Here is a 17,527-nt window from a genome sequence, read left to right on the forward strand (position 1 = left end):
AGCCATCTATTTATTTATTTTATTTTGCTTAATTAAAAAGAACTAACTTAACATTACTTATTGTTAAGTTCTAAAACACAATTAGATCACATTCAAACCTTAAAGCCATTGCATTTAGTCATAATGCATAGCTTATATTGAGTAATATTAATCTATAAATATCTATTAATCATTATGTGATTAGGTCTACAAATTACTATTTGTAATACTTAAACCATCTAATAATAAATAAATAAAAAAGGAAAAAAAAGAAAAAGAAAAAGCAAGGTGGTGATTATTTAAACGATCTACTATTTATACCATCTATTAAATATTTTCATTATGTTTCACATTATCTAATTTATGACCAACTTCTACTGAGTATTTTGGAGTTTTTGAAAACTTTAAATGGGAATTATAGATTGTAGTTGCTAAAAGATGCTAGGTAGTGTATACTGAGAAATCTGTATTAATTGGCTTTATTCGGTGACAAATTTGTATGTATTTCATTTTCATTTTAATGTATCTTTTTGGACTTAATTGTATTTGGGGTAGATATACTTGAGCCTTATTTGCTGTTTGGAAAGTTGCATTCAGAGTCTACTTGCAACCTCAAGCTACTTGCTCTACTGTGAGTAACATGTGGCAAACAATGTCATATTAGAGTACTAACTAAACAAGTCATGACCATTTCGCGACTAGCCAAGTTGCGACAAGATCGCGAGTTGCATGATCAGTATACTCTATTTTTTAACCATTTTCTGACCATTGTGATGATGCCAGCACACACCCTCCAGTTGTTGTGTGTGGCAACTAATATTGAATTTTTGTTTATGATTATAACATGAATTTGACTTTCACTTATATGGAAAGCATTATTACTACTTATTCCTTCTTTGTAAAATCATATCTCTTATATCATGATTTTGTCTTTCACTTGTATGAAAAGTACTAATGCATGATGTCATTAATATAACTATTTCCCATAAAATGCTAGATTGACATACCTATTTAAAAAGTTTAAACTAGTTTGTTTGACACTTTGATTAGAATTGTTGTTTATAGCTTAGAAATATATATATATATATATATATATATATATATATATATATATATTAAACATGTATTTGACTCTTTAATTATCAAAACGAAAAAAAGAAGCGTAAGTGTTTTGTTTGAAAAGAAGTGAGGTTTAAGAATTTTATAGATCTTTTTTCAATTCCTAAATGAATGGGAAGACAAGGATTACCAAGAAAATTTGTGGTGGAAATACGACAAAAACAATTGAGATACCAGCTTCAAGTCAGAGGGTAGGAAATTCTTTTTGAGACTGGTAGAAATTGTCATTTCTTTTCATGACAATTTTCTTGAAATTTAGTTTTTAGAATTCACATTCTACCTAATTTGAATGTGACCCATGAATCCTCCCCCAAAGAAGATGAAAAAGCATTTGAAAATGTTACTTTGGCCATCATCTTGAAATGCTTGTTCATCTTCTTCAAAGAAGGATCATGGGTCTCATTCAAATTGGATAGAACATGAATTCTTCAAACTAAATTACAAGAAAATTTTCATGAAAAGAAATGACAATTTCTGCCAATCTTAAAAAGAGTTTCCTACCCTTTGACTCGAATCTAGTATCTCAATTATTTTTGTCTTATTTCCACCACAAATTTTCTTGGCAATCGTTGTCTTCTCATTCATTTAGAAATTGAAAAAACAAAAATCTATAAATAAAATTTAATTATTCGATTTTCACAACAAAGTTGGAAAACAAGCACTTAAAAGATTAAAAATTTGCAATCTAGGAGATCTAAGTGTCAACAAGAATAAAAATTTGGAAATGGTGGTTAAAAGAGTGACATCATACATTGTGGTCATGGTAGTAAGGAAATGTTTCCTTCCGTACTATGTTATCATCTCATTTTAGCCCATTTCTTTTTCCAAAATTTTCACTGTTCTTGAAAGTGTTCAATACTATTTTGAATGTCATATTTTGAAGGTTAGTTTTACCACCTCATGTTCTCCAATTTTTCATTTATGCAATTCCATTCTCTTGATAAGAGGTTTGTATAATCTACACTTTCAAAAGCGAATTTATACTTTGAAAATAGGCTTTCCCCTTTTTCTCTTTCTTTTCTTCCTATTTTGAGGTGTAAATTGTCTTTTGAATATCATTGACTTTAGATCATACAAATCCCTAATCAAGTAACGAGATTCCACATATTTAGAATTGAAGAAGATAGATCAGTATAATTGGGGAGAAAATGGGCAAATGTCCCTTTCAAAAAAAATAAAAATAGCATTTTGCTCTCTTTTCCAAACTAATTAGGAAAATGCCCCTCTTTTGAAATTTTATTTTCTCAAAATTGAGTTATAAAAAAAAAAAAAATTCTAGAGTCCTGTAGTGGCATTTTAAGGAGCCTATAGTGACGTTTTGAGGACCTATAGTGGCGTTTTGTAATCCGATCTCTATGAAGTTGAGTTACATGCAATTTTTTTTCTTTTTTTTACCTATAACTTGACTTCATAGAGATCGGATTACAAAATGCCACTATAAGTTCTTAAAACATCACTATAGGCTCCTTAAAAACGTCACTATAGGGCTTAACTCGATTTTGAGAAAATCGAATTTCAAAAGAGGTCCCTAATTAATTTGGGAAAGAGGGCAAAATGCGGAATTGTTTTTTTAAAAAGGGAAAAAGCCAATTTTTTTCGTATAATTGGCATATAAAATAATCTCGAACACGTTCAAGAACAGTGAAAATTTTGAAAAAAAGAAAGAATGAAAAGTGAGATAAAAATAGGATACGGTAAATGATGGTCACTCCTGTGACCATCATTTACAAATTTTTCTTCTTGGTTAGAGACAAGGAATGACTATATCGTGAATTCCATAAACTAAATCACCAACCTCAAGATGACCACTGACAATTTCTGCTATTCCTAAAAACAGTTTTCTCCCTTCTATTCCAAAGCTTATAACTCGACCATTTGAGTCTTATTTTCACAATTCGTCAAAGTCTACTGGAAATTGATTTAGGAATTCAAAAAATGTCTATAAATTAAATGTTTATGACTACAAGTTGGAAATAAGCCCCAAAAGGAAAAAACAAACTTACCCATTCGTGAGCTATATTAATTTTATACCTATATCTCCACACCAATACATTATGTGGACACCATCACGTGACACCCCTCCGAAAGGGTTTTTAGAGAAAAAATGAAGAAGAAGAAGGTTTTGTGGGTTTTGATTTAGAAATCATGAGTTTTGAAAAATGAAGAAGTCACCACTTATTTTATATCTTTTAAAAGGAAAAATAAAGCAAAAAAAAAAAATCATTTTTATTTGATTGACTCAATAGATAAGAAAAATAATTTGTACTCCACCAAGGTTGGGTTCATGGTCAAATTACATCGTGGGAACGCGTGAGGCACCCACACATATCCGATATGTCTACCGGTTTTCACTAATGTTTAATTAATTATTTAATGGCCATAATAATATTATTACCTGAATTTGTTATATCAACTCAACCAAATACTCCATCATAAAAAATAAAAATAAAAAAACGTCAACCAAATAGTAAATTTTATGGCATAACGACCTAAAACTAAATCATGTGATAGATAAACAATAATAATAATAAAAAACATGGTAATAATGGAAACAATGTGATAATAGTGAAATTAATAAGCGTAAGCAATAGAAATAACAATTATATTATGTAAAGCATGTCTAAAGTCAACTCTTTTTTTTTTTTTTTTTGGATGACAAAGAGTTGAATTTTATTTTGTCCTTGGATCTTATTCTGCAAAGAGTAGTCATTATTCATTTAACATGTTTCAAAAGAGATTGGGCTTCTTTTATTTAATTTATTTAGTCTTTTAGTCTGGTGAGAAAAGGTGGGTTGGATTTATCCTATTTGCTTAAAAAACATGGGCTTTTTTTTTTTTTTTTTTTGAAATAGAACATTTTTACAAACAAAAAAGAGAAACAGATCAAGAACCGGCTGAAAAAAAAAAAAAATAGAAACCCTAGTGGTGAAAAAGTTGGCTAGTATTAGCATAAGGGTTGCCAATAGGAAAATTTTCTCTTCGTGCAAACGGTAGAATCATTTTCTTTTAGAAGTTAACATGGAGGAAATAACAGATAGGTGTGCAACGCTGAAGTTGTCGGTGAGAGAAGATGTTGAAGTCACAATACATGCACCATTGACAGAGGACGGTCCTGTCCTCATCGGGAAGTTTTGTACGAAGAGCAGAATTAACCTGGAGTTCGTGGTCCGAGTGTTGAGAACAGTTTGGAGGGTGGAGCATGATTTCGAGGTCAGCGATCTGGGAGAGAATAAGGTAATGTTCCTATTCCAAACGAAAGAGGATATGGAGAAGCTGTTGTTGCTTAGTCCGTGGTCTTTTGATAAATATTTACTAATCCTCCATAAGTTGGTGTGTGGTGAGGTGGTGAAGGATATTAAGTTTAACAGATTGCCGTTTTGGGTCCAAATACATGGATTGCCCACAATGTGTCAGACAAAGGAAGTGGGTATGAATATCGATGCAACCTTGGGGGAGGTGGAGAAGGTTGATGCCAATGGGAAAGGATTTTGCTTGGGGAGTTTTCTACACATAAGGGTTCTTCTAGATGTTTCCTTGCCGCTATGTAGAGGCCGTAAGGTGTGACTTGGTGAATACAGGTTAAAATGGGTGGATTTCAGATACGAGAGGCTTCCAATATTCTGCTACTTATGCAGGAAGATTGATCATGATGAAAAGGACTGCCTGCAATGGATACGAAGCAAGGACACGCTATGGCCAAAAGAGAAGTAATTTGGACCATGGTTACGAGCATCGCAGGACAAAAACCAGAAATCCCAGCTAGCTATGGCAGAGAAAAATGGAGAAACCAGATCTGTCGTGGGTGTAAAGAATGATATGGAGCGAAGAATGGACGGTCTAGTGGCTTCAACGTACGCCATGTCACGTCTGCATTAAAAACCTAGATATTCCGCATGTTCCGAGTTTTAAGCAGCAGATTCGGGAATTAGATGCCGCCATTAATGGAAACATCCCTAGTATGGATTTAGCAACAAATCAGGAAGTATTTTTGGGAAGGGAGAAGAATTCGTATGTCTTGGAGGTAGCCACGCTGAAGCAGAATGTAAGGAGTCATGCAATTGGGCCGAGTGTAGCAACCCAAGCCCAATCATCCAAGGTTGGGCCTCAAAGCATTGTTCTTAAGCCCATGCAGGAACAAAAGGAGAACATGAGCTTATTTCAACTTGGGATTAATTTTAAATTGGGGCTATCTTCTCCAAAGCAGAATAAGGCCCAAAATATGAAGAAAACCAGAGGTGGCAACCAAAGGAAAATTAAAGAAAATAGAGAGATACCTAGAACAGAGAAGAAACCAGACAGGGAGGAAACACAACCCCAGGAAGATAATAACACTGTAGATGGGTCCATGGAGATTGAGATGGTTGACAAAGGAACAAAAAGGAGAGCAAGGGTACCTCTGGCTAAACTAGAAAATAAAGAAGACAATGGGAAGAGGGTTAAAGTGGATGGTGAGATAAAGGAACTCAGTAAGCTCTTCGCACAACATTTGGGATCGGCGGTGGCTGCTGCGAAGCCCTGCCAAGCACAATGAGTGCCATTAGTTGGAACTGTAAGGGGATTAGGAACTGCCTAACAGTTAATGCTCTCCAAAAAGTGGTGTTGGAGAAAGATCCCACCTTAGTCTTTCTAATGGAGACTAAGTTCGATGTTATGGAGATGGATGGAGTAAAACAGAAGATAGAAAGGCAGCAAGGACTGGTGGTTCCGAGTATACGTAGGGTAGGAGGGCTAGCGCTCTTTTGAAAGAACTCATTGCATATTGATATATTGTCATATTCTCCAGGGCATGTTAATGCAATTGTGTTTGAAGAGCAGGGGTTGAAAAAATGGAGGTTCACCAAGTTTTATGGCCACCTGGAAACAACGAAAAGAGGTGAATCATGGACTTTGTTGGAGAATCTCAGTCGTCGAAGTCATTTGTCATGGGTATGCGTGGGGGACTTCAATGAAATTATGTATGCCAAGGAAAAAGTTGGTGGTGGAGTTAGGCCAGAGGGGCAGATGAGATGCTTTCGAGAGACAATTAATAGATGTAGATTGAGAGACTTAGGATATATGGGCTCAGATTACACTTGGAGTAAACGTCTAGGGAAGGGAGGGTGGGTGCGAGAAAGACTTGACCTAGCCTTGGTGTCCACGGATTGGGTAAGTGCTTTTCCATTGGTGAAGCTCCACCACTTTTCTAATTCGGTTTTTGATCACAACATTCTAGTGCTCAAGGAAACCAGTTTTCCAAGATAGAAAAGGTGGCAATCAAAGCTGTTCCAGTTTAAGTCTATGTGGCTTGCAGATGAGAGATGTAAAAATGTAGTAGTGGAGGCATGGGAGAGGGGTTGTACCAGTCACTCACAATGGCCTTTGGAAGCTTGTCTAGAGGAGTGTCAAACATCATTAAAGGATTGGAATAAAACTACCTTTGGGCATGTGGGAAAGCAAGTTATTGATTTACAAAAAAAGCTCCAAATGCTTGAAGCCATGAAGTGTAATGCTATGGATATGGAAGAAATCCATGCAACGAAAGTGGAGCTTAATAGGTGGCTTGGAATTGAGGAGAATAGGTGGCTTGGAATTGAGGAGAAATGTGGCGTCAAAGGAGTAGGAATAATTGGCTAAAGGTAGGGAACAGAAACACCACATTTTTCCACACAAAGGCCTCGAACCAGTTCTAGCAGAATACTATTAGCAGAATTATGGATGCGGATAATGGGTGGATAGAGAATGGAGATGATGAGAATGCAAAATGTCATATTTTTCTCCCTTAATATTTAGTCTTTTATATTTATTTGGTGCCAAAATATACTCGTTATTCTTATATTTTGATTTACGATGCAAATGAAGGCGTTAAGTGCAAAACGTAGCTAATTGGGCGATTCTGGACAGCTTTGACATTGCTTCATAATCTAGGCATAACTCTCTCATCCAAGCTCCAATTGAGATGATTCGAGATGATATGGAACGCCAAGACAAAGCTCTACAAATTTCATGTTTTGAGTTTTGAGAGATACGGGATGCACCAAGGTCAAAATCGGGCTTGAAGTTGCTGCATCTACACTGCTGACATTCTAGAATGTTCCTTTACCTGAAATTCTAATACGCGTATCTGATGTGGTTTATTTTTGGAAGCCTCCAGATCTGATGCACGAAATTTCCAGCTGAAAAACAGCACTTTCCTAGTTGTATTAGGACTTTGTTTTATTTTTAATATTTTTCCTTAATTAGTTAGATTTGGATATTATTATTGAGAATATTTTTAGGAGATTTTGTAGGCTTGGGAAAGGGGGAATTAACGTATAAAAGGGGGAGGAGAAATCAGAATTAGACACACACGCCTCTCTCTCCTCTCTTCTCTGATTTTTTCCTTTGAGTTTTCATCATGGCCTTGCGTGGCTAAACTTTTATACTTGGTCAAAGGAAACTGAAGCCTTGGAATCAATAAAACTGTGAGATCTAATTTGTTTTTATTATTCAATTTATGCTTTGAATATCGGATGTTCTTCTGTGCCTATTTTCATGATTGTCTCGTTTAATTACTAAGAGGCCTACTAGTTTATTATTCATTGCAATCTATTGCTAGGTTAGATATCAAATCCGTAATTGTTTGATCTCTCTAACTTGTGAAGCAACCAAGATTTAATGATTTGCTGCGTTAGAAATTATTAGATCTTCGGAAGAATGCTCGACTAAATTAAATGCAACCGCTTGTGTTTGTGTTGTTTAGTTTCATCGATCTCTCTAATTCTTAAGGCTGCTACTAGATTAAACCTTTAGCACTTGTCTTGGGTTGTTTAGTAGTTAGGGTTTATTAGATCGCTTGTTTTCTAATTAACTACGACTAAGGAGAGATAGAAAAATAGTTCCAACGGTGAATATTCAAAGTGTGAATTGATATATATTTGCATTAATGATCAGTTGTAAAATTCCGATGGTGGATGTTGACTTGGACCAAGGTTTGTTCTCTTGATTGATTTCAATATTTTAATTTGAATTGTTCCTTAATTGTTTTTCTTAAAATTGTTTTCATTATACTCAAACCCCTCCCCCTCCTTGTTCACGTAGCATAAAACTAGGCTAGATACTCTCCGTGGGAATGATCCTTACTCGCACTACTACATATATTTTTAGGAGTATAGGTTTTATTTTTGGTTGCTTGCGACAGCATACCAGGAGATCAGATAGGGCAGAAGTTTGTGAGCTATTTTGAAGAGCTCTTCACTACTTAACGGCCAAAGGTGGAACAAGAGATGATTGATGCAGTCCATCCCAAGTTCACCGAAAGAATGAACTCTACTCTTACACAAGACTTTCATGCTATGGAGGTGGAGAAGGCACTAAAACAAATGCACCCTTTAACGGCCCCTGGATCAGACGGTATGCCACCTTTATTTTACCATCATTTTTGGCCTACTGTTAAATCTATTGTTATTCTCACTACACTTGATTTTCTAAACCATGGTGTATCCCCCCCCCCCCACCCCCCAAAAAAAAAAATTCATGACACTCATATTGTGCTTATTCCCAAAATAAAGAATTTGGAAAAAGTGACTGATTATAGACCGATTTCTTTATGTAATGTGGCTTACAAAATAGCTTCAAAAGTGGTGGCGAACAGGATGAAATTGGTGTTGTAGGAAATCATAGGAGAGAATCAAAGTGCTTTTGTGGTGGAACGTCTCATCACGGACAATGTCCTGGTGGCACATGAGATGATGATCCATATAAGCAAGAAGAAGAAAGGTAAATGTGGCGAGATGGCTATAAAGCTGGACATGAACAAAGCGTATGATCGGGTTGAATGGGAATGTTTGAAGCAAATTATGAAGAAGCTTGGTTTTCACAAGAAATACGTGGAAAGGATTTATGGGTAGCCATATGGATTAATCCAACCAACCCGAGGGCTGAGGTCAGGTGACCCTTTGTTGCCCTATCTCTTCCTTATCTGCTCTGAGGGCTTGTTTGCACTGAGGGCTTGTCTGCCTTGTTACATCATGCGGCACAAAGAAAAGCAATAAAAGGGGTGGTAGCCTCAGCTAATGGTCCTAGAATATCTCATTTATTTTTCGCCGTCGATAGTTTGGTGTTTGGAAGAGAAATAGTGAACGAAGCCACGGATATTCAATGGATTCTCAAAGTCTATGAAACCTGCTCTGGTCAACATTAAACTACCACAAAACCTCCCTGTTTTTCGGCCCAAACACTGACAATGAGGTAAAAGAAAGGGTGAAAACTATGTTTGGTGCACAAGTTATTAAACCTCATGTAGCCTACTTGGGTTTACTTTCACTTGTGGGAAGATCAAAGAACAATACTTTTGCTTAGCTTAAACAGAGAGTAGCTAATAAAGTATCGAGTTGGAAGGAAAAGATATTAACACCTGCGAGGAAGGAAATTTTGATTAAATCTGTGGCCCAAGCCGTGCCCTCATATACCATGAGTTATTTTCTACTGCCCAAGAATTTATGTGAAGAGCTCACTAGTGTGATCAGACAATTTTGGTGGGGTCAAATCGAGAATGAGAAGAAAACCGCATGGTTAAGTTGGGATGCGATGTGCGTGCCAAAAGATAGAGGAGGGCTGGGTTTCCAAGAATTGAGAAGCTTTAATTTAGCTCTCTTAGCCAAACAAGGGTGGCGGCTTCTAACTAATTCCAACTCTCCATTTAGCCGAGTGTATAAAGCAAAATACTTCCCACACTGTAACGTCACGGAAGCGACAATGGCTCAGAGTCCATCCTATGCGTGGAGAAGCTTAATGGTGGCACAGAGCATTGTACAAAGGGGTTTGAGGTGGCAAGTAGGGAATGTCAACAAGATTAGGGTGTGGCATGATAAATGGATTCCAAGACTGTGCGCATATAAGGTTATTTCAACAGAAAAGCCTAACTCCACTAATGCTCTGGTTTGTGAGCTCATAAACTGAGGAACAAGTGAGTGGAATATTAAAAAGCTAAATAGTTGGTTCTTACCCGAAGATAGGGAAGCTATTCTAGGCATCCCCTTGAGCTCAAGCAATACTAATGATAGACTAATTTGGGCTGAGAATAGAAGTGGGAAATTCACCGTTGAAAGTGCTTATGCACTAGCATTGGAAGAGAAGGTGCACAACACCAGGGCTGACTGCTCGGACAAATCAGCAAGGAGGAAACTATGGAAGACAATCTGGCAACTGAGAATCCCACAAAAAATAAAACTCTTTGGAGGGCAAGTCGAGACATTCTGACCACAAAATCGAACCTGGCTAAGCGGAGAATCACGCCAAATAGAATGTGCGATCTATGTGGACACAACGAGGAAATGGTCTATCATCTGTTGTGGGACTGCAATCATGCCAAAGAAGTTTGGAAGAATAGTAAATTTGCATTGCCGTTTGAAATCTCAATGTAATGGAATTTTTTAAATGTGGTGGCGAACCTACTGGAGTGTGAACACTCTCGGCCTGGACAAATGGAGAAATTTATCTTTGTATGTTAGGGTATATGGAAGAATAGGAACTATCTTCAGATGGGTGGGAAAGGAAAAATGGGTAGAACAATTCTGCGGAGCACCATGCACCTGGTGGAGGAATTTTGGCTCGCAAATGAAGAAAAAATAGAGTACCAAGCAGAACCCGTACCTCTGGCCACTTGGAAATTGCCAAGTCAAGGGTGCTATAAAGTAAATATAGATGGCATGGTCTTCACGAATAGAAAGCAAGTAGGAGTTGGTGTGATCATCAGGGATGGCATCGGGGAAGTGATCGCAGCACTGAGCAAGAAGTGGAAGTGTCCATTGGATGCGATAGAAGCTGAAGCAAAAGCCTTGGAAGCAGGGGTTAACTTTCCATGGGAGGTTGGAATTAGAGAAGCAGAGTTTGAAATTGATTCGTTGATGATTTGTAATGCTCTGCATGGATTGGTGTCACCACCCTCTTCAGTAGCGAATGTGCTTGCTGGGGTAAAGAACCAGGTCTCATACTTTAGGCAATGGAAGTTTACCCACATTAAAAGACAGGGAAATGTCCCTGCTCATTTACTAGCCCAACATGCTAGGAATGTTAAGGACTATGTTGCATTGCTAGAGGAATGCCCTAGTCTGATAAAGCATGCGTGCATGCAAGACAGAAATGTAACTCCTTGATTTGTTTTCAATAAAGTTCAGTATTTCCCATCAAAAAAAAAAAAAATAGAGTAGAGAGCAAACTATAGAATGTCATGACCAACAATCTCGAAAATAAGAGTTTCTTCTAACCATATCATTTTGGATTCACTAAACTAGGCATGGGCTTATTTAAAGTCAAGAACAACATTATATACAAGTCATATAAGGAAAGTTTATGTTCCATCAATTACAGCTTGTTAGCTGCTTATTTTTTTCATTTTAAACTTTGATTGTTTTATAAGGAAAGTTAAAGGAATATATGACAGGTTGTAATTGATGGAATATAAAATGAAATAACAAAAATCAATATATTACTAAAAGCTGAAGCGTAGCGTTTAATGCTGCTGCGCTCACGTTGAGCCACGTCAACGTCCACGTCATCATTTTTTTTTTCTTTTTCCTTTTTTTTTCCATTTTCTTATAATTATTTATAATTTTTTTTTATTTCATATTTACACTTCTCCAACCTTTCTTCCTCCCTTACCTTTTCATCTCTCCACTACTTCTCTAACCTTTCTCCTTCTCTCATTCTCTCACCTTCTCATCTCCCCACTACTCTCTACATTAATATCATTCTTCATCTTTCCCTTCATCTTCCTCTATTTTTGTCTCTTCTTATTCACACTTTCTTACTATAAATTTGCCACTATCTCATTCATTCCATGCATAGTTTTTCCTTACAAAAAAAAAGGTTCTCTCTCTCTCTCTCCCTCTCTCTCTCTCTCTCTCTCTCTCTCTCTCTCTCTCTCACACACACACACACACAATTTTTGAGTGGATTTTTATTTTTTATTTTTCTTGCATCTTCGCTTTAGATTGATAATTTTTTATATTCTTTAATCTACTTTAGGTTAATGCAATTCAGTTCTCTCTCTCTCTCTCTCTTTGATTGTTAAATGTTATCCTATTGCATTACAAAGGATTAAATATAAAAATATAATATTATTCTAATACATAGCATGATTTGGATAATTTAATTTGGTAGCTACTGTAATTTGATAGCATGATTTTTATAGTGTTCAATTTAGATGTTAAACTATGAGATTTAATAATTTTTGTTTATTTTTTAATCCTTTGTGGTAGACAAAGTACTCTATAATGCAATTTATTTAGAGAAAAGCAAAGGTTGGCTAAACACAAGTTATTGGATGAGAGACAAATTTTATCTTTCGCAATTTTACTTTAATTATTATTATTATTATTTTATAACAATGCATATATAGAAATTTAATTCTTAGATTTTGCTAATAATTGATTTATGATTATCAAATTATCAAATTTAACAAAAATTATCAAATTTATGATTTATGATTGTTTCTATATTACATTTATGATTATTCTTAAAATGAATAAAAATATAATTACAAAATACATTACTCTTTATTAAATTAGTTTAAATTGTATAAAAAAAATTTAATAAAACTACCATAAAAATAATTATCATGCGCAATGCGCAGGTTTGTGGCTAATCTATATATATATATATATATATAAAACCAAAACCGAAACCTTTGGAGTTCCCACAATTTTCCACGTCATCACTATTTTCTTTTTCTTTTTATTTTAGATTCTTTTTATTTTTGGTTTTATATCTTATCAAGTATTACAATAGTTTAGTTTAAATAAAATTCTATTAGATATATGTTTCAAAAGCTTGAAAATAGCCTTTGGAGCTCCCACAATTTTCCACATCATCACTATTTTCTTTTTCTTTTTATTTTAGATTCTTTTTATTTTTGGTTTTATATCTTATCAAGTATTACAATAGTTTAGTTTAAATAAAATTCTATTAGATATATGTTTCAAAATTTTGAAAATTTTATTTCAACTAAAATTCTATAACAAAAATTTTCACAAATATAAACTTCTGCCAAGGTCGAAACCCTTCATACTCACTCAAATTTTCACAAAGAAAACACACATATCAAATTGAAGCCATAGCAAGAAGCAAGTTGATTCTTCAACGAGAACAAATCCTGCAGTACAAAGGCCACCTAATTGCTTTTAGTTTTGAACTCGATTGTCTTATTAACAACAAAGTCTATGAATTGCAGTGATGGACAGCCGTCCACAAATAACATCCACGCAAGGGCTTGATGTTCTTCTTAATTATCTCATATAATTCTAGGAATTATTTTATTTATTTTTTTTGGAATTAATATATTTAGATGGTTGGCATAGCAGACAACGTAATAACAATTTTCTGTCATTTATGTTGCCTTCTGCATAACCCTAAATCAATGTTGAAATGTTGTGTTTTACAACCATCTGATCTTGGTAACCAAACCCTGCACCTATGATTGTTTATGATTATTTTTGTTCATTGTTTGTAGTTTAAACCCATTAAAACTTATTGGTTGATGGTATTTCATGGTTTTTTTTTTTTTTCCCTTTACTTTTACTTTCAAGGTTGCTAGGAACACAACCTAACATGTGATTTTTTTTCATTGTTTAAAGTTTAGACCCATTAAAATTTAAAACTAATTACTTTATAGGTTCATGTACTTTTTTCTTCTTCTTATTTTTCTCTTTTGAATAGTCATATATTTTGTATTAGTTTTTGCAATATTGGAACATGTTTAGCAGATTTCAACAACTATACCATGTATTATTCTTTTGAAGGTAATCAATTTTTCTTTTATATTTCTCTATTATAAAATCATATATATATATAGTTTTGTTTCAATAATTTATAGGATGTAAATCTTATGATTCCTTAATATTTTTTGGCCTTTTGGAAGTTTTAACATTTGACTTTTTGAGTTATATTTTTGTAATATCCAAAACTATCTGGAAAATTTCAATAATTGTAATCATGAATTATTATTTTGAGTGTAACAAATTTTTCTCTTATATTTCTCTGTTGTGTAGTCACACACACATATATTTTTATAATTTTTAAGCTCTTAATCTTTTGATTCTTTTCAATAGTTATAAGTTTATAGTCATGAACTATTCTTTAATATTTTTCGTAAGTCATTGCACGTTCAAACAATGACTTCTTTATCAAATTGTAACGCAAATTGAAGTTATACAAGAGCAATTCATGCAATAATATAGTTTCTTAATCAATTTAAAATTTTATAAAATCAATTTAGTTTACCACATAAATAGGTAGGTTCCCGTGCATAGCACGGGTTGGTGACTAGTATATTACTAAAAGCTGAAACGTAGCATTTAATGTTGCTACGCTTCCATTGAGCCACGTCAGCAGCCATGCCATTATCAATTTTTTTCCAATTTTTTTATACAATTTTTTAACATTTAAAGTGAATTAAAAACTCTATTATATTACAATCAAAATATCATATTTAATTTATCTTATTTTTAATTATTCTTATTTATTATTAAATTTTCAATTCCATTTTAACTTTTCATATCCCCACTACTCTCTACCTTAACTTTCTTCAACCTTTCTCATTCCATTTCAACTTTTCATATCCCCACTACTCTCAATATTAATATTATTCTATCTTTTTATCTTCCTTTATTTTTGACTCTTCTTATTCTTATCCTCATGCTATAAAATTGTCATTCTCCCTCTTATTCCATGCATAATTTCTATTTTTCCACCCACAAAAGCCCCTCTCTCTCTCTCTCTCTATATATATATATATATATATATAGTTTCCTTCAATTTTTGGTATATATATATATACATATATATATATTTTTTAATTTTAGTGTAACAGGTTGACCATCAAAACATACTAATGCAGTATTGAAAGCTCCACCAAATGCATCGCAGAAATCAGTTTTAGACTACTAGAAGTCAGTTAGTTTGCTAAAATTGGAATTGACAGGTAATCCAGCTTGATATGATTTAGTTTTATATTTTATGTTGTTATCTTTTTTATTCTCATTGGTTGTTAAATGTTATATTATTGCATTATAAAGATAGTATATAAAAATATAATATTATTTTATTACATAGCATAACTAAAATAATATGGTGTTTATTGCTATACATTTCATTTTTATTATTTTATTCTCATTTTATTTTATTCAACATTTAAATTTAGCAACATCCTCCATATCATAATTATTTATATTTTGTCTCATTTTTTTTAAAATTAAACGTATAATATTTTAATCAATAAATAAAAATTGTTCTTATAAAGTCTTCCCATGAAATGTTACAATGCATCAATGGAAAAATGAAATACAAAACAAATATCAATTTAGAAAGACTCAATTTAAAAAAAAAAAAAAGAATAAACAATTTTCTTATAAAGTATTCCCATAAAACGTTACAATGCATTAATAGAAAAAGAGAATACAAAACACATGCTATTTTAGAAACACTAAATTTATAATAATAATAATAACAATAATAATATCAAACCAACATATCATAAAATAACAAACTAATAGTTATGGATGTACTAACTTCATGGCAGCAAAATGGAGTAAAATAAAAATAAAAATAAACATTACAATATGCATATTTAGTACATTAGAATTATCATCAAATTTGGGAAAACAATACGATGTTAACAACGAGGGAGAGAAAGAGATTAGTAAAAGAAATCAAACGTCAATTAAATAAATTAATTAGTAACCGTTAATTGGAAAACAAAGAGACCGACGGCTAAAGGAGTAAAAAATTAATTAAAGATGACCCTACGAATGTTATTATAAACTTTACAATGCAAATAAATAAATCGTTAAATTCACTTAATTAAATCATATAATCAACAATTAAATAAAATCATACAAAATTTAAACTTGAAACTAATCAAACTCTAATCTAGAAAATCATATTTATTATCAAAACTAAAAGGAAAACGTTCTTTAGTAGAAATATATAAGAAATAGAGATGAAAATTTTCAAAATCTTTTTTTTTTTTTTGGACATTTCATTTAACATTATTTATAAATAATAAAATATTTAAAAAAGTCCTTAAATGCTTATATTCTTCACACACCATGACTTTTAAAATCTAATGAAAGGTTCGAAGAATTTAACTCTAATTTAATGCCTCTATTATGAAAATCAACAGCCAGTAAAATATGATAATAGTAAGAAACGTTATAAATGAGAACATGAAAAAACTAATTAGCCACTATTATTATGGAATAAATGTCTTTTTTTTTTTATGCATCTAAGAAAATGAAATGTATAGGGTTTACTTATTAAGGTATATGTAAAGATTCACATTAAAAAAAAATGTAAAGGTTTTTTGAAAAATAAAAAAGTAGATGTAAGGTTTTTATTAACTTAAAAGACAATGAAAAACCAATTTTTAATTACTACAACTGTCGCTACTCTATAAATCACACACAACACTATATTCAATATCCTAAACAACATAGTTAGGCCATTTTGGATATACACCACCATATTCAACTTATAAATTACAACCCAAATCAATCATACAATTATACAATCAAAGCATGAACATGTAACATGTATTACCTTCTCAATTATTGCTTGGAATTTTCACAATTATTGAAAGAGAATCTCCAAATTTAATTTTTAGAAAACATCAAGATAAGGTGAATTTTATTCTTTTTAACTTCCATAGAAAAAAAAAATATTACGCACATTATTTCAACCCTTATGGAAAAGAAGGTTTACATGTAGCATGCAAAACATGTTTAATTGACTTAGAGATGTAAAAATTAGTCAACCAACTATGGTAGAATTAAGGTTTCAAATTTTAAATAAAACAATTCTACAATAATAAAAAATTATTTTGTGATAAATATGATTAAGAAATGCATTACTTTTCATTAAATTAGTTCAAATTACTACAATAATATGAGATCACCATAAAAAATAATTTTGTGATAAATATGATTAAGAAATGCATTACTTTTCATTAAATTAGTTCAAATTACAAAATAATAATAATAATAATAATAATAATAATAATAATAATGAGATCACCATAAAAAATAATCATGCGCAACGCGCGGATCTGTGACTAGTTATATAGAAAATTTGTATTCCTAATTTAGAATGTTTTAGTGATCTCCTCGTGTCTCTGTTTACCTTTTTTTATTCACCTATCCTCCTCTGTTTTCATACTACCACCATATCTAAAAGGAAATGAACAATCTCAAACAGAGTTTAAGGATTAGAGATATACCCAGCGGTTTCCTCGAAATGTCTCCATGGAGGTGAAGCTGTGATAAAGGCGTGACCGTCAATGCTGCTGCGGCGGCTCGCGGTGGTGTTTGCAGAGTTAGAGCATGCTTGTTGAGGTGTGAGTTTGGTCTTGATTAGGATTTTATATATTGTGGGTCTTTTTCTGGAATGAGGTTATGAAAACAATGGTTTTTGCTCTCTA

General features: G+C 32.9%; 1 protein-coding gene across 1 annotated transcript; it reads left to right on the plus strand.

The window, feature by feature from the left end:
- Positions 1-4,116: 4,116 nt before the first annotated feature.
- On the plus strand, positions 4,117-4,662 carry LOC115966959. Its single transcript, XM_031086081.1, has one exon. The coding sequence runs from the start codon at positions 4,117-4,119 to the stop codon at positions 4,660-4,662; it is 546 nt and encodes a 181-aa protein (XP_030941941.1).
- Positions 4,663-17,527: the final 12,865 nt, after the last annotated feature.

The sequence above is a fragment of the Quercus lobata genome, chromosome 11 (assembly GCF_001633185.2).
Source record: "Quercus lobata isolate SW786 chromosome 11, ValleyOak3.0 Primary Assembly, whole genome shotgun sequence".
Classification (NCBI taxonomy): domain Eukaryota; kingdom Viridiplantae; phylum Streptophyta; class Magnoliopsida; order Fagales; family Fagaceae; genus Quercus; species Quercus lobata.

Bases quoted from the DNA above. Each gene is read 5' to 3' on its own strand.
- LOC115966959 (XM_031086081.1), top strand. From the start codon at position 4,117: ATGGAGGAAATAACAGATAGGTGTGCAACGCTGAAGTTGTCGGTGAGA.